The 23,339-nt window shown below is 45.9% G+C and overlaps 1 protein-coding gene across 1 annotated transcript in view; it reads left to right on the top strand.

The window, feature by feature from the left end:
* The window catches only part of CPS1 (carbamoyl-phosphate synthase 1), a 77,166-nt gene that overhangs the window by 36,033 nt on the left and 17,794 nt on the right, over positions 1–23,339 (top strand). Inside the window, exons 21-27 of the mRNA XM_010225760.2 lie at positions 2,191–2,309; positions 10,417–10,558; positions 12,361–12,426; positions 12,818–12,881; positions 15,142–15,323; positions 20,528–20,722; positions 21,327–21,394. Of these exons, the coding sequence (XP_010224062.2) occupies positions 2,191–2,309; positions 10,417–10,558; positions 12,361–12,426; positions 12,818–12,881; positions 15,142–15,323; positions 20,528–20,722; positions 21,327–21,394 (836 nt within the window). The remainder of the gene's footprint in view (positions 1–2,190; positions 2,310–10,416; positions 10,559–12,360; positions 12,427–12,817; positions 12,882–15,141; positions 15,324–20,527; positions 20,723–21,326; positions 21,395–23,339) is intronic.

The raw sequence follows: 23,339 nt of genomic DNA, 5'->3' as shown, positions 1-23,339 counted from the left end.
ATTGAAAAAAGGAAGATCAGAGTCTTAATCCCTCCCAGCAGAAGAGCTGCCCGTGTCTGCTGCTGTGCACTAATTCATCCCCCTTAATGAGTGAGGCAAGCCCTGCTGTCCTGGCTTTGGCAGTGTCAGGGGGGGAACCTCAGCAGCTGGTGTGGCTGGCCTGGAAATCCCTATCCTTCTTGCTGACATTTAAAAACCAACAGCTCGGAGCTTTGTTTAAAACAAGATGAAGCTTCGTTGCATGTCTTATTCCCCATCACCACCCCAGCCTCTGTTACTCAGCTCTCAAGGGCTTTTTATGCCTTTTTTTTTTTCCCCTCTCCTTTTTCTGTTGGGTGGTGGTGGTATTAACGCCATCATCAACAGTAATGGTTCAGTTGAGGAGAGCGTGGCTCCCTCAGAGCTGTTGCTGTTGTAGTGGGACTCCCTGTAGTATGTAGAGGAAGGCATCAGGGGAGAGGCTGAAATACCTGAGGAGAGCTGATTATGTCCCCACTGAACTTGCATGTGACCTCCCACTCTGAGCACTAAGGAGCTGAGATGGGAGAGTCCTTGTAGGAATTACCCAGTGTCAGTGTTGTGTGCAGTGATAAGCAAAGCTTCAATTGCAATTCACAGTGCAGATGCAAATATATATATAAAAAATGGCCTTTTTAGTGCCACTACTCATGGGACTACAGTGACAGTCCTGTATTTTGTGTTGCTGTGCCTGGAAAGCTTGTAGGCCTGTGGGGTCCTACCTAAAGATGCAGTCTGGAAATGGCTGGTTCCCTCTAATGAAACAAAGTGCATGGGAGACTTCTACTGCTGTTTTTGCTGTTTGTGAGGAAGCAATAGGCTTGATCCTCAGCTTGTTATTTCCCTCAGCAAGAGGCTCGCTGTGAGAGGGAGGTGCCAGCAAGTGACCTGAAGCTCCTTTGGAAAAGGTAAAAATTGTTTTGAGGTGCTGCCAGCATTGGCAGTGCCTGATGAGAGCTGCTGCACATCCCTGACGTGGCCGGCGCCTTCCGGGAGTGCAGGCTGAAGTGACCCGCATGTTCCTCCCAGCTGCCGCAACGTCTCCCTGTCACAGGGCTCCAACACATGACATGACAACGACACGACGCTGTGTCCGTGGGCTGCTAACCTGGAGGAATAATCCCGGTGTGCAGCAGGCCCAGCTCGTTCCTGAGTTACCGCTGCCTTGGGGCAGTGCTGTTGCACTGGCCTCCTTCCAGGGAGCTTGCCCTGCAGGAATGCAATTAAGCGTGGTAGCAAATTAATGAGCCTGATTACTTGGCTTCAGCAAAGATACTGGTATTACTGTTTTGGTTGATTGTGGCTGTTTTATCAGGAGAGTTGTAGCAATTCAACCAGTGGTGAAAACTTGTTTAATTTCAGTGTTGTGATAGAAGATAGGACTGCATCTTGGGGTGCACTCTGATTTTTTTATTTTTTAAATTTATTTATAGTAGTATCCTGCATAATGTTGTTTGAGTAGCTCTCTGGGGCACCTTTTTATCCCGTGAGTGCAAATACAAAAATTAGAATTATAGAAAAAAAATGCCTCGATAAGATAATGCAGGGGAATTTGAATGATACTGACACTAACCTGAGATACAGGGAGACAAGTTAGAGTTATGCTGTAGTGATGAAATGTTGCCTGGGACCGGGCTCTTCCTTCAGATGTATTTGAGCCACATGTTTTGATTTAGACTTGCTTTAAAAGGGTAAATCAAGGTTTCTGCTCCAAAGCAGAAGAGTTTCTCCTGAAAATTGGACTTTTCTGTTTAACTTTGTCAACTAGGAGATTGACACTGAGATTTTGGAAATCTTAGCAATTACGGGTGTAGACGGAGGAGTTGTCACAGCAGAATAGGCCTGTGTGTGTATGTAGCTGTGGCAGATAATCACTTGCCACCAGGTCTTGCTGACAGCTGTGGAAGTTTGACTGGGGCCTTGGTGAAAAGCAAATTCTCTGTGGAAGCAGCTAGGAATTGCATGGTCTCTCCATACATTCTGCTGGAGGTACGTGGTTTTGGTTACTGTGGGAGACATGATGCTGGTGTACATTAATCTTTGTTTTGTCCATTATGGTCCATGCTAGTTCTTATGTCTTTATATTATACAGTTAAGGCTACCTGTTTGCAACTAGCTTTGTATTTTTTAAGGATCTATTAAGGGATTGGTTGGTGTTGTTCTTCTTTTCAGGCCTTGTATGATGACATCCCTGTGGATGACATTCACAAACTCACGGCCATTGACAAGTGGTTCCTCTATAAGATGCGCAGTATTGTGAACATGGAGAAGATCTTGAAGGAAGTGCACAGGTAAGGGGAAAACAGCATCAAAAAACAGCTTTGTTTTAGGACACAGTGATTCTCTGGGAATCTTTCTGCAGGGAAAAATCTGTGGCAGACCTGAGATACAGTGAGTGCTGAAGAGTTTTCCTCAGTGCTCAGTGTCTGCAGTGCTGTCTTCAACCCTAGTTCATTCCCAGACAGAGGAAATGTCTTCTTGGGAAAAACACTTTGGCTGGTTAAGCATCTTGGCTGCTCAGAAAGATTATGGAAATGTCGCTTTATTTTGCAAAATCCTCGCTGCATCTTTGAAGCTAGGACAGGAAATGTGAATGCCTGTAGCTCGTAGCAGCAGGCTGCATTCCTAGGGTAGAGTTAGCCTTCAAGTACAGGACTTGTCCTGACTTACTACACCCAGGAGTCAAATATGGTGCATTTTTGGGACTGGCTGATTGATTTTTAAGCTTTTCTGCCTTACTGTGAAAATGCACCATGTGTTGCTTTTGTACTTCACTTTCAAACACCTATAATTCCAGACATATTTGAATATAAATCTTCTGCCTTCTTCAAGAAAAAATGACCATATAAAACTAAGCAGAAAAGATAGCAGTAAATTAAAGAACTCGGCTGTATTTCAGTTCCAGCCTCTTGCTGACTTGAGCTTTCCCTTCATGGTTTATGAGGTTGGAAGAACCTCCTTGCTGAGTTATTGGCTGCTTGTTGGCTTTCCTGCTTTGGATACCCACTGTGTTAACTGCATTTTGCCACAGGATGGCACTGGAAACGCACAGTACCCAGGCTGTCATGAAGGTGCTAGCTAGTTTGCCTGCTGTGATTTCTATTTCTTTGACCAGCTGCACAGTTTTAATCGAGCAGTTTTTGGTCTCCCTTTCCCTCACCCCTTGGAACAAGCTGAATCGGGAGCTAAACAAAAATAGAGGTAGGGGGAGATGTTGAAGTGGAGGAGTGACTTGGTTATTTTCAGAAATCTGCTTGGCTGCACAAATTTTTGTGCTCTTGAGTACCTTAAATATATGTATGTAGCTCCTGAGGATGAAAAAAATACCCAGAACCGGTTGGTTTTTCTCACTGTTGGATGGCACATTCTGGAATGTTACACCTGGGGCCTCAGATGTTGGCCATATCCTCACCTGGTGTAAATCTGGCTTCAGCCCACTGGGACTAAATGTGCTCAACAGCCCTGTATCACTGAGATTGTTGTCCCCTTCTCCACCGCAGGTAGCAAGCAGAATTATCAATGTGGCCATACCTAGTCCTATCCCACATGGCTTTTTCATCCTTCCAGTGACTAAATAACAGACTATAGATCCTGCAGGAAGCAGTGTCCAACCTTGCATTTGTATCATATGGGGGATGCAATGCACAAGAGGTGTAAGTGAATCCATGCAGTTCAACTGAGATTGCCATGGTGTGAATTAACTAGCCAGCAAATACTTCCCCTCCAGTATCCTTGCTTCCCAGTGCACTTATCTTCCCAAGGAGACTGTTTCAGCTCCCAGCCTGGGAAGGAGGGAGTGTAACCTGCATGGGAAGGAGGGGATGGACTGTCCGGATACATTACGTTGAAGGCGCCTTGGCACCAAGACAGAGCCTGGGGAAGACGCTTGTGACCTGAAGCAAGAGACTAGTCCAGTGAGCCACATCAGGCAACACATCTCTGCAGCACCCGAGGGAAGGCTAATGGAGTGATGCAAATGAGGCTTGGCACGTGTGTACCCTCCCTGCAGCCAGCTGTTTCCAGGCCCTGGCATGAGTTTTACCTGTGCAGCGGGATTATTTCCTATTGAAAAGAATGGGCTGTGACACACTCATTGCATCGAATCTTTTTGCTGTTGAAATATAGTCACTGTAACCAAAAGCATTTACCCTGCTTTGAGGCACTGCTGTTGGCTACAGGCTCACTTGCAAATAGGTCAAACCCATCCCTTTTTGTCTCTTAGTGGGATTTGGGGACCTTTGCAGTAAGGTTTGGGTTGCAGTTGGGGTTGCAGCTCTGCACAGAGTTCTTGATTTGGACCCACTGGATCTCTTGCAGAACATGATAGTGAGGCGATGGTCTCTGCCATGAGAAGTGGTGTTCCTGCACCATTTGTATTTGTCCCAAAGAACTTATTTCCAAGGAAACTTGGACCTGATGCTTGTGAGACTGTGTAGTTGAGTCATGCTGCAGTGGTGTTTCAATCTGAATGTGCCTCTGGGCTCTCTGAGATGGGAAGAGTCCTTTCAGGGGATGTGATTTGTCTGCGGGAGAGCAAATGGTCTGAGTCGAAGGGGTGAGAGGGAAGCCATTTCAAGGATATTTGCAAGAATACCCAGTAATATCCCATGCAGACTCAAGTGCAAACCTCTGCTGTTTCTTCTGTGACTTACAGCCTCTCAGCATACCCTCTTTTTAGTGCCTGCTTCATTGTTGTGTGTTTGGTGGCTGTTTGTTTGCTTGTTTTTTCTTCCTTGGGAATGTCTTCCCTTAGGTTTGGCTTCAGCTGTCCAGAGAGGGAAAATTGAGGGAGAAGGCCCTTGAGCGACCCCACACTTCACTGGCAGCTCGTGAAGGAGAGAGGAGTTCAAAAGGGCCGTGCCCAGCTGATGGGGACAGGAGAGACTTAAAGGCCAGGGTTATGGAGCCAATCCATAGAGTCCAATAACATTTTAATCCTCAGGACCCCAACCGAAGCCCAAATTTGCAGCATGGTGTGTGCAGAAAGAGTAAGTGACAAACTCCAATATTTGTAGGTGCAAAGGGGTAGGCAGCTGTGCCAAAATAGCCACTTATGGCCAAAGCACAGAAGGATGGAAGCCCTCCTGAAAATAAGTACAAAGTCCCTTCGGTGTCTCTGCAGCTGCTGAACCTGGATCCACTTGTATTTGACATTGGGAGCTCGGAGGAAGGGAAGTGAGGTCAAGTTCTGAGTCTGAGCAGTTCCATTTCAGAAAAGATTGGACCAACTTGCAGTGCGCAAAGAGGAGCACTTGCCCAAAGAGTTCAGTGGTGGTAGAAAGCTGTAAAGGTGAATGGAAATGAGAAAAGAGGGTCATGTTAACCCTCTACTCCCTGGCTGAGGAGTTCAACATAGAGATGGTAAAACTTGCCCAAAGTCTCAGGGCAGTCTGGCAGAGCAAGGGGCTGAACTCTTAGAGCTCAGATTATCTGTAGTGAAAACAGTAGATCTTCCCTTTGATGGATTCGATGGATAAATTAACTAGTTCGTTAGCACTGGGGAATGAGGGCATCAGTCATTGTTTGATGGTGTTATTTTTAAGAATTTTGTTTGAGAAGATGATGTATTCCTTTGAAATGTGGAAAGCAACGTGCTGGAAGCATGAACCAGTTCCGATACGCGGCTGTGGTGGAACAGCTTCAGTGCAGGTGCTGGAAGTAACGCCTGGCTCCAGCGGGTGACCTGGGGAGTGCAGGAGGAAGGAAAGATCAGGCAGGCCATCGATAACTGTGCTCCTCCAAGGTGGGTATTGCACTCCCGCTCTCTTCAAAAGTAGCTTTTCTGCTGACTTGTGTGCTTTGGGGGCAGGTCGGAAAGCAGAGGTCACACCTTGCCTGGATATAAAGCAGAGCAGCTCCAGCAATGCTAAATAAGGCCGTGCTGATTTATGCTGTTTGAGGAGCTGTCGCTGACATATTTGTTGTGCTCACTTCTAACAGCCTGGGAAGATTACATGTGTCTCCTGAGTGAACCGGAGGGCAGGGAAGACTCAGACTCAAATTAGGAATTCAGTACATGAGAGGAGAATATAATATAAGAAGTTATATAGTAGAACTGGTTGTGCTTTGTGTGGTTCTGACTTAGAATCCTTTGTCTTACAGAGGTGTAGATGGGCTGTGTTCACAACTGTATTTTCCTTCAAAGTGCCTGTATATTTGTTAAACTTCACTCTACTTTTTATTTTTCCTTGATAGGCATGGGATACAGGTTTGCCCTTCATGTCGTTGGGGAGTCTCTGCTGCTAGACTTCCACATGCTGGATATCCTGCCAAAACCTCAGACCATCCTTCATCAGGGTAGAAGAGAGCATATATGGCCTGTTTCTTGGCTGTTTTTTGGCTTGAGCTGTCCCTTCAGCACATCACTTGATTCTAGATGCAAGTCCTTTAGGTCTAAGGAAGTAATATGAGGTTCATGTTAGGCAAGATCTCCACTATGAAATTTATTGGCCAATAGACCGGAGTGCTAAAGATGCAGAGCACTAGAGTGATGGTTGTTCAGTGAACAAGATGTGTTGGTTTACAGCTCCCGCTTCCCTAAATGCTCCTTAGACAGCTTTTTGTCAGTCATCTCATGAGCTTCTCAGGAGGGGAAAAATGATAACAATCTGCTTCCTTGAGAAGAGAGATGCAGGGAGAGATTTTATACGCTGATCTCGTTATTTTAATTGCAGCGTGTTCCAAATCTTGCGGAACGTCAGAAGCAATCAAGGAAGCCAGTAGGAGCCTTGAAGCAGAGAGGTTGGTGAGTAAAAGAGGCCGACTGTGTCTCTGCGCAGAACCGGCCTGAACGCCAGAGCCTTGGGAAGTGCTCCAGGGCTGTTACCCTTCCAAGAAGGGGAGAGCTCTCAGGAGACGTTAGGATTTCCCACTCTAGCACTGCTTGCTTCTGTCCGCTTCGCTGCCACTATGGCCAAGCTTTAATTTGGGCTTGAGGGCACCCCCTGCATATGGAGGAACTGCCAAGTTCAGGGGCGGACTGAGGTGGTCATGACTTCTCAAATCCCCCTGGCACTTCTAGGCTGCATGAGCAGTTGCTGAGATGCTCCTGAGATGTCCTGCAGGGCTGGGCCTGTGGGCTTACAGGATAATAAATGCTTCTAGCTCATTTTTTTTGGCCCAATTCCCCAAATATTCATGATCCATGTGATTTAAGCCTGTTAAGATGTGCCTAAACAATACACAGGGTGGGCATAAACTTGACAGCAGCATAGTTAACACGAAGCAGGGCCTGATTTGGGAGCCAGGGATGAGTGTTGTATCTCATAGAGTCCTGCCCTGCTGGCAGGTTTATTTAGCATCGCTCCTAACGTGGTGGATCAGATGGAAGTCAGCAGAGAGGAAGAGAGGGCTGTTGTGGAGTGAGCAGGCTCCCCTGGTAATTGCGACACTGCCAGCCTTCTTTCAGGTACTTAATAGATTTCCCCAGGTCCTCTGTGCCAAGTGAAAATTTCCTCGTTAAGGGGAATTTATTCCATTTCCTTTTAGTGGGTGTTATTGAAGAAGCGACAGGAGTGGATGGAGTTCCTGAGATGACAGGGTGGATTTTTTAAACAAAAAGCAACAACAAATTGATGCTGGAAGCTGCAGGGAAGGTGTGGGTGACGTTTATACTGTTCATCAGCTGCAAAAGGTGCCGGGAATGTAGCTTCCTGGGGAAATGAACAGCCACTAAGTGAGGATATGTGGAAAGGTCTGGCTCTCTGATTCAGAAGGCCTTAAATCTGAGTGTTGTTTTGTAAAGGTGTCTGTTGGGAAACATTGGTGTTTTAGCAGAGTCTGGAGCCTCCTAATCCTCCTTTGTGGTGGCTTTGGTTACAAATGCATTAGTTTGTCACTGCAAGCTTTATTGCTCAACCTATGGAGAGTAAGTGATGCCGTAGGGAAGGTGGGAAGGCAGTGATGTAGCGCTGGGTCATGTGTTTGAGGAGAGCCCAAAATGAAGGGGGTTCTTTTTAGAGCTTGACTACTGGAGACCTCGAAAAGGTCATTTACATTCAGGCTTTTCAGAGAACTCAGGGTGATTCTGCTTTTGCTGCCTTTAGTATCTATGGCAAATCTAAAGGGCCAACTTTGAGCAAAGGCAGGAAGACCAAAGCTAGTTAATGCCGAGTCTTGACCATCACTGTATTTCTGATTCACACCCTGCTGCCTGAGCAGAGGCTCCCCCCTGTCTTTCGTAGCCACTACATTGCAAGTCTCATCTGCTGTGTTTTGCTCGCGATGGGCTGGGAGCCGTGGAGCAGAGAGGACTGTTTCATTTCTCACATCTCACATAGTCTTGTCCTGTGCAAAACCCGTTACCTTTTTGTGTGGATTAACGAATGTCCCAACCCCATCTGGGCTGCTAGCCCAAGGCCAGTGAGTCACATATAAAATGACTGGTTCTTGTCCACTCATCCTGCTGGAAGGGGTGCTGGAAACGATGACGAATGATGTTATGGGATACAAGAGTGGGATTGAGGCAGGCCACGAGGCAAGGCAGTGCTCTCTGTGTGTCAGCAGTCGCACAGCAGCTCCCTGTGTGCGTATTGAGGCAGGAGCAGGGGCGCAGGAGGGAGCACAAATGCTCTGGCACAGACTCATTTTCTTGGGGTCACTGGGTCTGCTCTCTTGTGCTTCAGCGACGCAGAAGCTGGGAGGGAAACGTAATGTGGCTGTGTCCTTTCTAATGGCTGGCGAGACCTAACAGCTGTTTTGTGAGAGAATCTGCAGGTTCTGCTTGCTCTGTTTGCTGCTGCAAAACGCTCCTGCCTTCGGTGCTGGCGTTCACAGTTCACACAGGGAGTCCTGCCCTGAGGCTGAAATGAGAAAGTCGAAAGGATTCTCTCCAGAGAAGGAGCCCAGCTCTGCACCAGGAGAGCTGGCACAGGCAAAGAGCAGCTTTAAGGGAGCTGTTGGGATGCTGCAAAGTGGGTCTGATTTTGGGAAGTCTTTCTGCACCTAGAACGACATCCAAATGCGGACGTTCAAAGCTGCTGGACTGCTCCTCTTGTAGTCAGGGAGAGCTCCATGGGCTCCTGCTGCAGGGGAGGGAGATGTGACAGGAGGGAGGTCTTGGAGGGAAACCCCCCCTGTGACCAGGACCCAAAGGTTTCTGCTCCCTGGTGTTGCCATCCCAGTAGCTGCTTTGCTGTTCCCAGTGTCTCCGGCCTGTCGTGCACCAGCCTGACCCCATGGAGCACTTGGAGCTGCTCTGTACCCAAGTCAGAGTAGAAAACCCAACCCAGGGACCCTCTTTCATGCTTCAGCTTCCTGACACATTGCAATAAAGCAGCCTTACCCCTCTCCTTCCACTCAAATAACATAATGCTATTTATTTAAAAATACCACCAAGCAAAGGACATAATTCAAAAGCTCTGATTTAGGAAAATAGCTTGTTTGTTAATCATTTCCTTTTTCCTGATTCAGAGCTTGCTTGCTCATAAAATATTGATTTATTGGGCAGGCAACGATGCTTTTGGCAATGAAGATGAAAAGCAGAAGTGCTGATAAAAATACATAGGCTTTTTTATGTTTTTGCAAGAGCTAAGCTTAGAAAAGGTAGCTTAGAAACAGACAGGCAGAAACTGTCTGGGCTCTGTGTGGAGTCAAACCAAAATGAAACACGGATGGTATGGGAGAGAAGAAAGTATGTGATGGGGGGAGAGAAGAAAGTGTGTGATGGAGGAAATAAGTAGGGATGGAGAAAATTAAAATTTCACAAGCCAAATAAGCAAGAAACTATGGAGGTGCAGAGAGCTGGGGAGACAGCAGACTTGAAACTTGAAAAGAGCAAAAACTAGAACTTCTGAAAAGCAAAACCAAGGAAAGCTAGAACATGTGGAAGGCTGAAAGGCCATGGTTGCAAATAAATAGGAGCTCCGTGGGGAGCTTGTGGCTGCTGTGAGAGGCAGGAGGTGCAGGTACATGTGCTGTTGATGCATCCTGTCTGGTGGGGCCTCTGTTTTAAAATTTGGAAAAGCAAGAATGATACTCAGTTGAATTTCAAGCATGCGGGTGTGGGAACACTGAATCCAAGAGCATAGCCACGCTGAGTTCTCCTGGTAAATGACCATATGGATGCTGTGGGCATGTGGGCCTTGCACCAGCCCCCGGTGGGATGCTGCCTGGGAAGTGGTGAGCCCCATCGTGAGTCACTTTGTCTCAGGAATGTGATGAAAAACTGTTGCAAGTCCCAACAGCAGAAGTTTGTCCCTATAGGCTTTACCTAATAGGTATGAGACACACCTAAGAGGTCTGTTTTGTACTGGGTGAGGATGTCCTAGGTGTCAGCATCCCTTTACACCTGTGTTTCTACAGCAGCAGCCTCTCCTGCAGTGTGGAAGACACAAGCACACACACATCTTCAGACTTGTACTGTCAGACTGATGCAGAGTTTTCTGTGTTTAAACCCAGTGAAGCTGTTCCAGAAGAGACACTGAGGAGAGCCAAGCAGATGGGCTTCTCGGACAGGCAGATTGGGAAGTGCCTGGGGCTGACCGAAGTCCAGAGCCGGGAGCTGAGGCTGAGGAAAAGCATAGTGCCTTGGGTGAAACAGGTACTGTGAGAAACACTGCTGTGTGCTGCTGCTGCTGCTGGCGTGGGGGCTCCTAGGGGTGCTGAGACCATGAGACTGCTGTGCTGTTGGAGAAAGCAAAGGTAAATTAAGGGGAAAACTTGCCTGTGTTAACAGCAACGGCAATTTGGATGTTGATGCAAACATCAGAGGATGCAAAATTTCGTCCAGCTCGCTATTAATTCCTCACTGCAGTCTTCAGTGCAGTGGCATGAACCTGTAGACTGAACATCCCTGAAGAGGGACTTAAAATATTCTTGTTTGTTTTGTGCTTGGTGAGAGACACACATCTCTCTGGCTTCAGAGGGGCTGAGAAGACTGATGGTGACCCGCAATGTTGTGACCATACGAAGCACAGTATGTCTCTTTTCTTGGTAGTAACTTTTTACAGGGTGGCACTTTATGGAAATGTCCTACTGTTAGGGGCTCGTTTGCTGTTCACTGTGATAGCGCGAGCGTAATGAGCTCATCTCAAATTCAAGACGGTGCCACAAGTGCTTTGCTAGGTCTTCTGTTGCCGCAGTTTAAGGGATGTTGATATTCAAGTGCCACCAGCTGTTTTTTTTTATCCCTGACGGCGAGGGGAACCCCCTCCAAACCACTGAATGTTTCTGAAAGACCCATCTGCACCCTCAGGCCTCCAGATGCCAGATCTCCTCCTGTTCACAGCTGCTCTTTTTCTTCCACGGCCTCACCTGCACTACAGAAACGGGGCTGCTCTTGCGCTGTGGTTTTTATAACTGTGTATGGCACCACAGAGCTGAAGTGATTTGTGAGCCACGGGTTCCTCACTAAGGTCATTCCACTAATGCCTGCGTTTGTGGCACCGCAGCAGATGTTTCTTTTGAGCCCTGAAGTCCAAGTTGCAGTAATAGCAACCATAATGAGCAGCAGAGACTTGCATAGTGCTAATGACGTAAGGTCACAGTCTTCATTACTCACAAGGATTTGGACAACCAGTGGGGATTTGTGAAATACATTTAAATTGCAGGATGGAGGAGTTCCTGGCAGGACTGCTCTGATGATGTTGCCCGTTCAGTATTCTGTGTGGGAATGTTTGAGCTCTTTCCTTTAGGGAACTTCCAGCAGTAGCTTGTGACCTAGATGAACTAGCTACCATGTATAGCATGTAATAAATAGTTGGCACATACAGTTTATGAGCAGTCTGATGGGGAAATTATTCTTCTGGGCTCTCTAGTGACTAATTACATAAGAAAAGTTGCTGAAAAGTACATGTAAAGAGTGGTTGAAAACCCACTCTTGCTTCGTGTGCCATTTAGTTATCAAAGCAAGAGATTTATGATAGCATAAATACAGAGTGCTTCCTCTGCTACTGCTCCAGATGATCACTAAGTGATAATTGCCTGTGTGCTTGTACTCAGCGAGGGATTAAGATGAGGTCAAGAGTATAGGATGAAGAACCCAGATGTTGCAGCTAAGGGATTCAGGAGATGTGGAGGGAAGTAGATGTGTGTAATTAATGTTGTCTGAGTAACTAGAGAATGGGGCAGAGGGAAGAAGGGATGGATGGAAGAAGACTGAGCTGTGGAGGTAAAGCCTCCTGCCAGCTGAACTGGCAGGCCTGGGGGAAAGGGCAGGCAGTGAGGGAGACTCTTTTGCTGCTTTGCCAGCACGTCACGGTTCAGGTCATCTCTGTTGAGGAAAGACACGATGGCAAAACATAAAAAAGAAGGGAAGGGGATCAGAATGGGAAGAACAAACTGTGTGTAAAGGATATCGTGTATTGGCCAGGTAACAATCCCTTCTCTGCTTCCTCCCCACAGATTGACACGCTGGCAGCGGAATATGCCGCACTAACTAATTACCTCTACATCACATACAATGGGCAGGTATTTGAAACATCAGTCTTGCTGCTGTCTGCTTTGATTTCTTCCCCCTATGTCATGTTATTTCTGGAGACCTTGCAGATGTCTCAGTAGCAGTTGTGCATCATCCCTTCCTAGCACTCATTTTTTGAGGAAATGCACAGTTCCCCGGGCTGCTCGAGCAGGTAAGACAAGTCAAATAAGTGGTGCTGTGTTCCTTCTCGTTTAGGCGCAGCACCATTAATTCCAGTGGAGTTGCACCTGATTTACACAGCAGTAAATGAGATCAGACTCAAGCCCTGAAGGATCAGACTGTTGGATGTGGGCTGAACACGAGAAATTGTTTGCTCTCAGAAGCATGGATTGAGGTGCTGCTGAGTACACAACCTAATGGCTTCTTTTCCTCCCTGCTCAGGAACATGATGTAAAATTTGATGACCGTGGAGTGATGGTGTTGGGCTGTGGACCGTATCACATAGGTAAATCTTTCTTACAACTCCTCTGTCCTCCTTGCACCCTCGAGCCTTCTTGGATATTCTTGTGGTTCATTTGTTCCTCTTCTCATGTGGTGCCAAAACCCTCCAGGGCACAGTGCACAGGACATCAATTCCTAGCACAAGGTTTGTCTTTTACACTTGCTTGGGGACTTCATTTCACGCCCTGGAAAAACAGGAGACTCTTTATTACTTTTCACTTGAAACTGGAGAGCACATCACCTAGTCGTGACTACCATAGAGGGTGTGCATTTTTGTTTGTTTGTTTGTTTTTAATGTATGTATCTTACATTTTGCAAGTATTAAAGCTTTTAGGAATCTGGCACTTTGTTATGGAAGTTTGTTCCTGCTGCAGCCATCTCCAGTCAAGCATTCCTAGTGCCAGCTGATGACTATGTTGTTCTGTGCTGTCTGTTTTATTACTGTAAGCATATATGTTTATGGTGATATTTGGAGATCTTCAGCTAATTTTGTGTAAACAATTCTGTGCGTTGTTTTTTCAACACACTTAAACAATTCTGCATCATCAGAGTTTTCTCGTGGCCATGGGAACTGGGTAGACAGATTGTACTGAGTTCTTTGTATGCTGACTTTTTCATTTCATGAATCCTTTCCAGATAGCTTGCAATTATTAAGAAGAAAAAAACCTGTTATTCAGAAATATTTTTGCTCCCTGTCTCAGAAGCAGCAGTGATGGGTTTTGATAGCTGAAATTTAAGCTGCATGCATTCATTTTGCTTGGGCAGACAGGTCACGTGCTTCATTGCTGCTGCTGATTGTAGGAGGTGTCTTTTTGAACTCTGCGTCCGATAGGAATGCTGAGATGAGTGATATTAGGAGGAACGCTCCAAGGTGATGCTGTTTTCTGTAAATGCTCCTGATAGTCGACGTGCTGTGTAGGACAGTTGCAAAAACTGAACATGGAAGGGATGACAGTGATATTGAATAATTTGAATGTGTGTGAAAACACTTTGCACTGCTCACTTGAAACTACTGATATTATAGATTGAGTATAGAGGTCTGACCTTGGTCTTAGAGAAGATTCTTTGGAGAAGACTGTAACTAAAGAAAGCTAGCTAATGGAAAAAATGATTCCTATTTAGTAGCATCTAAAAGATGCTTCCCACGTACAATAGCCAAGTTGATATTTTTTATTTTATTACTCTTGCAAAGGAAGCATGTGCTTTTTGCTTACGCTTTCAGCACTGTAATGCTGATTCAGTGGGAGTGCAGCCCCTGGGCGTTGGGGCTCTTGGCCAGCCTTGAAGGAGTGCCTGCTCCTCACTGCTGCTGCGGGGCTCTGTGCTGTGCTGGGAGAGGACTGCCCTGCTTCTGTGACAGGGAGTGTTGGAGGGCAAAGGTGCCTTGGTGATTCTCCACCACGTGTGTGCACAAGCTGGGTACTGTGTGCACCCATCGAACGTGACCACAGCCTGGAAGGGAGCTCAGGACCATGTGTGCACCGAGGCAGTGACACCTTCACCACAGCAGGCTCTGCCTGGTGGCAGCAGACATTGCCAGCTTTACTAATTGTTTGCTGTCTTCCCCTTCACCTCTCGTTGGACACAAGGTTGCTGGATGTGGCGGGAATATACGTACGTGTGCTCTGCTGTTTTCCTGGATAGTATCCAAAGCAGACAGATGGGGACTCTGGATGGCCTTGATGTCCCAGATTTGTGGCTTCATGTGCATATAGGAACTCCTGAATAATGGGGTATTTGCAGGTGTAGGGAAGTAAAGTGCGTGCCTGACAGTGAGTGACCTGTGACAGCCGTCTGCCATTACCAGCTGTTGTAGAGACAGCAGTTCAGCACAGTCTGAATTTCTGGCCTATCTTATGGCACAATTACGTATGAAAATACAGATCTCAGTACTTAACTATCATGTGATGACTGTGAATACATCATGAGCTCAAGGTTTTGTGAGCATAGCCATTTAATGATGCTCTTTGAATTGAAATACGCATCATTCTCTGTTGAGGGTAGCCCCCTTAGAGGTTTGAGCATAGAAATTCATAGAGCACTAGCCAGTCTAGATTACAACACTGTGTGCTCTCAATCCTTCTTCCCCAGCTCACTCTTTTGTTTAATTTCCATGGGAAGATGATTAGGTTTCTGGCTCTCAGGTGGCAGGAGCCGATACTGTGTTGTGTGGGGTTTTTTTGGGGTCTTAAGCTTGAACGCTAAGAACATTTGTTTGTGTTTTCTTCCCCACATGCCTCCTGTCTCTCTGCCCACCGTGGCAGGCAGCAGCGTGGAGTTTGACTGGTGTGCTGTCTCCAGCATCCGCACGCTGCGGCAGCTTGGCAACAAGGCGGTCGTGGTGAACTGCAACCCGGAGACGGTGAGCACCGATTTTGATGAGTGTGACAGGCTGTACTTTGAAGAGCTGTCACTGGAAAGGATCCTGGACATCTACCAGCACGAGGTAAAGAAAAGCAGTAGCAGCAACAGAAAGCTGTGAAGCAGACCAAACTTCTCAAAATTCACGTCACCAACTTCCTTTGGCAGAGCAGCTGGGGGCGCGGGGGGAGAGCTTGCTAGCTAAAGCTGTTTGGTTTGGATCCCAATGTTGCATTTTACACATCGTTGATGTTCCTAGCAGACTGCTCAATAATGAATGCCAAATAAATATTAAATTATTTTGCAAGATGCCATATTGTGCAATATTTACAAGCAGATTTAATTTGCTGCACAGTCATTTATCGCACAAATTGTTCTGCCCTTGCGGTGCTGAGCTTCAGCACTTGAGCATCTCCTTGACTTTAAGCACAAGTATTCCCCCTGAAGCAAGTAGAATGACTTAGGTATGTAGCACCAACTTGTACTTATGAGCCTGTAGTCTTGGACCTTGCAGTAGAACGGGCCCCTGGAATCACCATCAAACCATAACATGTTCCTGATCCAGGTATCGCAGGTGCCTGCTGGGGGCTTCCAAGAGCTCAGAGCTGATACTAAGATACGGAGAGGAATCCCAGGTAGATTTGGTGATGAAAGGGTTTATGGTGGAAAGGATTTGTTCTGGTATAGGAAACTTTGGTTTCTTTGTGGTAATGCACTCTGGATGCTGTGGCTAAGACTTTGAGATGTTTACAGGTACTTCACCTCCCTTGAAATCCAGTGGGAGCTGGCTATATAACTTGCTGAAGTGACTTTGTAGAACCTAGGTCATCCTAAGCTTTTGGTTCTTGGCTCTTTTTTGGAGTGATGACACTTGGAGATTTTGTTCTTTGTAAATGCGAGTGAGTTTCTAAAATGGTTTTATAACTTGGCTACATTTTGGTCGTTCCCAAATCCGGAACGATGCAAAAAGCTCCTCAGAACTCAGGTCCCATTCTTTAAGCCTAGATCGTGACAGCCACTTGCAGAACACTATCTTGGGACCATTTTCAGATTGCATCTTCATACCTCTCTGTTTTTGCATCCATTTCACATCTTTTTTAATTTTTCATGAAAACAGACTCTTATTTGAAATAATAGATTTAAGACAGGATAAGACTGGCAGCTTGCAGGGGTCTTAGAGGCTGATTTTCAGATGCTTTGGCATTTTCCATGAGGTTCAGCTCTAACATTGAACTCTCGTTTACTTAAACAAAATTGAACTTGTGAACATGGGGTGTGGAGGAAATCAGTGTGTGAGTCTGCCAGAGAAATAACACTGATGAAACACAGCATCTAATTACTGCAGGATCAAAGACAAGGTAGCGATAGGTGATGAGGGAGCAACCACTCATTTTTAAAACATAGTGCTCATAATTAGCAAGTCGAGCAAGAAAAATACATGAAAAGAATAATGTGTATCGAAGCCTGGGTCATGCTGCTTGACAGCAGTGCTTGGTGAGTGGAAGGTCACATTTCTCAGTCCATTTTCTGGCCTTGCTGATGCTGGGAGGCATTGCAGGCCTCAAGGTCTAGGAGCAGCTTTCTGGGGTCCCTCGAGCTGGAGGGGAGGGATGTGCTGGCAATTACATCGGCCCAGCCAGCCATGCTCATGAGCTGAACCTGCTGATGCTCCTGGGCGCGCTGTGAGCCTGCTGGGGGAGTGGGAAACAGGGAGAAGGGACATGTGGGGAGCTTGCAGCCAAGGTTCTGGTGCCAGTGAAAGGCAACAAGTCAACGTTTCCTCCATTGGTGTTGGGTCCATTAGGATCTGAATTGAAGCAGCCAAAGCTGGGCTGTCTAGTCCATCTCAAGAAGAGCAACAAATGCTCAGCTGCTTTGTAGCACTTCTTTTAGGCAGTGATAAGGTAGGATGGTGCCATTATACCAAATTTGCAAGTGTGGAAACTGAGTCTCTGTGAGGTGGAGAGACTGCAGAGGATCAGGCAAAAGGCCTGGGGACAGACCCCAGATCTCCAGGAAAATATGGGCCAAAATGGTTCATCTGCTCTGTAATTTTGTTGTTTTGTTTTCAAATGAGTGAGCCAGATGCTAATCTCCTGTTAACAGAGTTCTTCCTCAGGAAAATGTAGTCGGAAGTCAGTCCCTAAGGGTACGGCCAAGTTAAACTGAGCTGCTGATTGCTGATCCTGCAAATACCTCCTCTACTAGCTTAACATAAAACAAGACTGTTTTCAGCCCAGTCTTTTAAATTTCTGAGGTGCAGTGAACAGTGTCGGGGTGCAAATCCTTTGAAAAATGCTGGAGCAGCGGCAAAGTGTAACTAAAATCCTGGGTAAAGAAGCACAGAGCCCTTTGCCCCCAGGAGACATGGTTTGTACATCAGCTCCCTAAGCATCGCTAGGACCAGCATCAGACTGTAGGCAACTATTAAACTTAGCTTAACCAGTGCACTCGCTCGTCCCAGTTTCTGATCAGGCAAATTAAGGTCTGCTAAGGAGTAAGATTGCCAGGAAGGCTGGGGGCAGTGTTTCATGGTCCTGCCCCACTGACATACTCAGCTGTCCCCTTCTTGCTCTCCCTCATCTCCCTTTACATCTCCCTTTCCAACTAATATTCACAGCTCTGCAGAACCGTGCAAAGTTATGTGGTGTTCCATGGGGACAGTAATTAAAAAATACATAAAATTCCTTCCCTCAGGTTTATTTGCTTTTTGCTTCCAAAGGAGAATATTCCCTTTTCATTTTAATATCTTTCTGCTCAAGGATCTCTTCTGATCTTTTTTCAGTTTCTGCTGCGATTCGTAAAACTAAGGGAGGCTCTTAGGTACAATTTTAATGGTCCAATTTGTTTCCAAACTTGGGGAAAAAGGAAAAACAGCTCTATTACTAATGGTATAGAAGCAAGGTAGTAATAAAAAGAACGTTTTTTATTATAAAGCGGAAAATAATTCCATTAGATTTCTTTCACTGGATTATGTAGGGGTATATTTTAAAAAAAATATATGTGCTGGCAGAGACATTGATTTTCTTTATAGTCAGTGTGGCTGGTGACGGTGTTACGTGGTAGAGCCTGCCCCTGTCTGCCTACTCGATGGTGCTGTCCCACTCCTTGTGGGACAGCCCTGGGTTTTAGGGGAAAGTGTTGCTTGGGAAGTACAGCAGGAATTCAGGCTACACAATTCCAGCTGAAACCTGAGCTTCAATTTGTGGCTCTTTCTGAGTACAAATGAGTATCCTGAGTCTTTCCTCTAAGTCATCCCCTCTGTCTCCAAGGGATTGGAGTCCCTAGTGCCATCCTGACTTTGATGCAAGCAGTGTTTTGATTTTACAGGCTCAGTGACTGGAACTGCTTTGAAGGAAGAGAGAAGAGTCAGAAAGATGGAAAGTCAGAGGTTAAAATACATTTAGGGTGGGTTAAGCCAGCCCTGGTGCCGAGACGAGCGCGGGACGCGTCACTCCCTGGCCAAAGTGACGGTGGTGACGGCGAAGCGAGAACCGCGATCTGCAGCGCTGGCTGGTAGCACCCTGGGCAAACAAGTGATCTCGTTATCCCTGGGATAATAAGCACTGCTTAAATGCCAGGCTTTTATAGCAGATCTGTATTATGGTAGGATATTACCCACATTAAAGTTAAGCTGGGCTTGTTTTAACATTTATCATCCGTTTTCCTTTTTTTTTTTTTTTTTTCTGAGTCACTTCTAGTCTATCCTGCTTGCAGCTTACAAGTCTTCCACTCCAAATCCCTTTAAATCCCTCATTAAGAAGTTCCTTTTTTTTCCGGGAAGGCCAGTGCTGTTGACCTTGGTCAGGAAAAGCACACTTCTTAATTAAAAGAGCCTTGATACTCTAAAAAGTTAGAGGCAAACCGTGGATCACCCTGTGCATTGGGGGTTTGATTTATGCGTCTCATTTGCTGGAGATGAGAATCTCATGGTTCAGAAGAGCCCTTCAGCACAGCAGTACTGTTGGCCTGATTCTCCTTTGGGCAAAGTTTCACTAACTTTAATTTGGAAGTAAAATGCCCATTATTTAATTGTCCTGAATTATTAGATGATCTAGAAGTAATTCAGATAGTCATAATTGTTGCAGGTACTCCGAGGCCTATTACTCTTACCAGTGAAAAATTTCATGCCAGACTCTTGAACTTGAAAGCCATTGGGAAGATCTGTGTTTTTTTTTTTTTTTTTTTTTTTTTTTTTTTTTTTTTTTAAAAAGCCTATATTTGCACCTGGAAAAGGATGTATTTGCAATCAAGCTCACTTGCCTTTTTGTTCTGCTTATTATTTCCTCACTTAAAATGTTCTGGTCACCCAGTCATAAATGTGAAGTACTCCATTGGGGTTGAATACTTGCAGCTACCCCAAGGAGCGAGTCAGGAATAATAAGGAGCAGTGGGAATGAATGGTTAAACATAGGCAGGATAATTCAGCATCCCAGGCTGCCGGGTAGGTTGGGCTCTGCTGAGCTGAGCTCTGCATTGGTTTGCGTAGGCCAGCGCAGGGTCAGCAGTGAGCGCTCCGTGGACGTTGGCCTCTGGGTTTGGGGAAGGATATTCGCTTCGCAAATACCTGTGCTGGAGGAAAAGAAATGGCTGTTTCCAGTTGTTTTCCGTTGTCCTTCTGCTGGAGCTTGCTGCTGGCTGTTTTCTCTGAAGAGCTGGAGTGAGGGAGAAAGGGCAGAAAACACCTTGTTTGTTCATGCTGTTGTGTCTGAGAGTCTCAGTGGGGAGAGGGAGCAGCCTCACTGAAGTGAGGGTCCCCATGACAGCATGTGAAGAGCTGGAGGGGGGACAGCTGACCAGGAGAGGGGAGCTTTACATTTTGTTGGCATAGCTGCAAAGCTAGGAAACTCTTGGCAGTCTCTGACTTATCCTCACTGGGAAAGCAGCAGCAGCTAAACAAGAACTGAAAACAAGGTAACAGTCAGTGGTTCTTACAGCAGTGCTAAACTCTTGGCTTAACATCCAAAGGCACATGGACACTGCAGACTCCTGCGGCTTCTGAGGGAATTAAACTTCAAGTCCCTGCTGTGTGCTGAGACATACCAAGTAGGATGCTGGGATGTTTTTTCATTTTTTTCTTTCTTTCTTTCTTTTTTTTTTTTTTATAGGGAGGATCTACACTATGTCATGCTTTGCTGCCTGGATATCTCTGTGTCAGCATATGTATGATCTACCTTTACTCATAGCAACTGGGAAGTGTTGTAATCTAAATATTGTATCCTTACTTACAACAGCTCTTAGTGTTCAGTAAGACTGAATGTGACTGTGCAACTTTGTCTCTGCCAACAGGGATGCAGTGGCTGCATCATTTCTGTAGGAGGGCAGATTCCCAATAACTTGGCCGTGCCGCTGTACCGGAGTGGAGTGCAGATCCTTGGCACAGATCCCTTGCAGATTGACCGGGCAGAAGATCGTGCCGTGTTCTCGGCTGTTCTGGATGAGCTGCGCGTGGCCCAGGCCCCCTGGAAGGCAGTCAGCACGCTGGTAGGTCAGGGATGTGCAGCTGGGAGATGATAAAGTGGCTCAAGGTTTTTGTGAGCATCTCCTCAGGGGGGCTGACTCACTGATAAATGTTGAGATTCTGAAAATGCTTAACATTTGGCAGTTTTTAAACTGCCAGGGTTCATGCACTTCTTGATCCCTGCTATAGCTCAGGTCTTTCTGCCAAGCTGTGCTTCATGGGGATGGATGGAAATTGGAAGGAAAGTGTCTTTAAATCTTCCTCACAAAGTGTGAGGAATATACCCAGCAAACTATAGAGGCACTGCTAGGTGACTTGTCCTGCTGGCCTTGAAAACTGTGCTAGCAGGTGGAAATTGCAAAGGAATAGAGATTTGACAGCACCATTTTTTTCCATGGTGAAAATGTTTGGACACAGAGGGTGTGAAGAGGACAACTCCGGAATACAGAAGGGGTGTAACCAGTTCAGCCCAGGCTGTAGTCCCCTACCTTTTTTTTTTTTTTTTTTTTTTCCCCACCTGCAGAATCTTAAGCGATGGTAAGGTGCAGATGCAGCTGCATTTGCACATTTTGGATATGACTTAAAATGTTTTCCTGTTCATAGCATGTTTTTCCTTCTTGCCTTTAGAAAGATGCAGTTGAATTTGCAAGCTCCGTGGGTTATCCATGCTTGTTGAGGCCTTCCTACGTTCTGAGGTAAAGCTCGACCATCAGAGCTCATCAGGCTGGGTTAAGGAATTGTAAAAGCTGTGTCGAGGCAGGGGAGAGAAGAATTTCATGGTACACATGGAGAACTGTGCTGGGTACATACAGAATAAACTTGCCAAGATTAACAGGTGGGGCAACTGCTCGCACCAGTGAAGGAAGCCAATGGATCCTTTCTATCCCTCAAGCACAGAACAAAGATAGAATTTTGATCATAAAAGTGTTTGTTTAAAACCATTACCTTTTTTGTATCTCAAGGCCAAAATCATGAGCCATCTGGGACATTGCTTAAGGCCCTTGAGACTATTTCACTGAGTCTGCTGGTACAATTAAGCCAGAGGATTGTTTGCCACCAGTAAAACAGAAGGGAACAAGCTGAGGCCATTTATTGGGGTTAGCATCTGTTTCCAGAAAATGACAGTGCATTTTTTGAATGCAGCTTCTGATTTGCAGGGCTCCACTGCTTACAGGCATGTTTTATGTATCCTCCGCCTTGGTTGCTGCTTCTCTTTAAGCAGGTAGTGTACAGGACCACCTGTTTCCAACAGCTTTTTGGAAGGAGTTGCATCAGCACATGTGGAAGTTAGAAATCATCACCCTTCTCTGAGGAGTTTCTTCATATTCTGAAGACAGAGACAGTCTGAGCAACAGACTGTCCAACAGTTTACAGTTGGAATTGGAAACAGGATCCTTTTAACACGCAATAGCAATGTGTAAAAATGAAAGGGTGTATAGTACTCATTTTTGGTGGAGACAAAAATACTTTTATTTAGGAAAAATAATGGAGAGGAGAGGGCATTCATATAACTTCAACCCTCCAATGAAGTATCAAAGGATACTTGAGAAGAAGTATCCTTTAGGAGCACCTGCTGCATGATGACTTCCCTGTTTGGTGTCTGCATCTTGCAGTGGGTTTGCAGAGCAAAGTTTGAAGCCTCCACTCAGTTCAGGCAGACAAGTTAAAAGTGATTATATTGTTCTCTAGATTTTTAGGGCGTATTCCTTTTAGCCCATTTCCATATCTATTAAATTCTGTATGGGCTGTTTCCACATCAGTATTTGCTGGTGCAATATTTCCAAGGTATGTTGAGCCATTCGAGGCTGTTCAGGAGGATTTGGGGGATTTTAGGGAGAAAGATGAAACTGTGGAGGGTGAAACTTGAAATGGAGAATAAAAAACCCTAGCAGAGCAGACTCTCTGGCCTCTGATTGCAGAGCAGCAGCCAGCCCTCAGCTGTGTTCCTTCATGCTTTGCACAGTTATGGCCCTTAATATTTGCCACTGACCTTAGAGAACTAAATGCATTTTCCTCTCCACGCTTGTGCAGTCTGTGCCAGCTCACATCCTCAAGTGGGGGAGGTGACATAGGTCTTTGGATTTAATTGAACTCTATTGATTTAGATCAGCTAAAGATGTATCCCAGTAAGCATAAGCAACTATAGCTACTTGCAGCTATTGATCTTTGGTGGAAGATTTCTACCACGTTTTCTGGGATAGATCCTTCTTCCACTTTCCTCTCAGCTTCTGTAAACTTGTCCGCCAAAGCAAAGGGGAAGCTGAGCAGCAGAATGGCAGGAATGGCCAGTGTAGCATCTTTAAAAAAGCTTCTCTGAATCACTCATTCTCAAAACAAAACTTCTAAATCCCCTTCTCAGATATTACTGGCAGCTTTACTTCAAAGTACATGGCTATCAGATGCAGAATTCAGGCACTAGAAAGCCTTTAGGGAACTGGCACAGCAAAATAATTCTTCAGCAATGAAGAGTCTGTTTTCATCTGCATTCACGCTCACAGCCAGCACCGGTGGCCTTGTGCTTTCCTCCTTCCACCGGTGAGCCCATGGGCTAAAGGTGGATTGTGCATCTTTGGAGCTGGCTTGCACATAACAGTGTAAAATGTCTGGGACTTGAGCAGAGGTCTCTGGCTGGATTTGGCA

The sequence above is a fragment of the Tinamus guttatus genome, unplaced genomic scaffold, assembly GCF_059628265.1.
Source record: "Tinamus guttatus ecotype Peru unplaced genomic scaffold, ASM5962826v1 Tinamus_guttatus_pri_ptg000197l, whole genome shotgun sequence".
NCBI classification, from domain to species: Eukaryota; Metazoa; Chordata; class Aves; order Tinamiformes; family Tinamidae; genus Tinamus; species Tinamus guttatus.
Note: the sequence above shows the minus strand (reverse complement) of the source record. Positions and strands in the feature narration are given on the sequence as shown.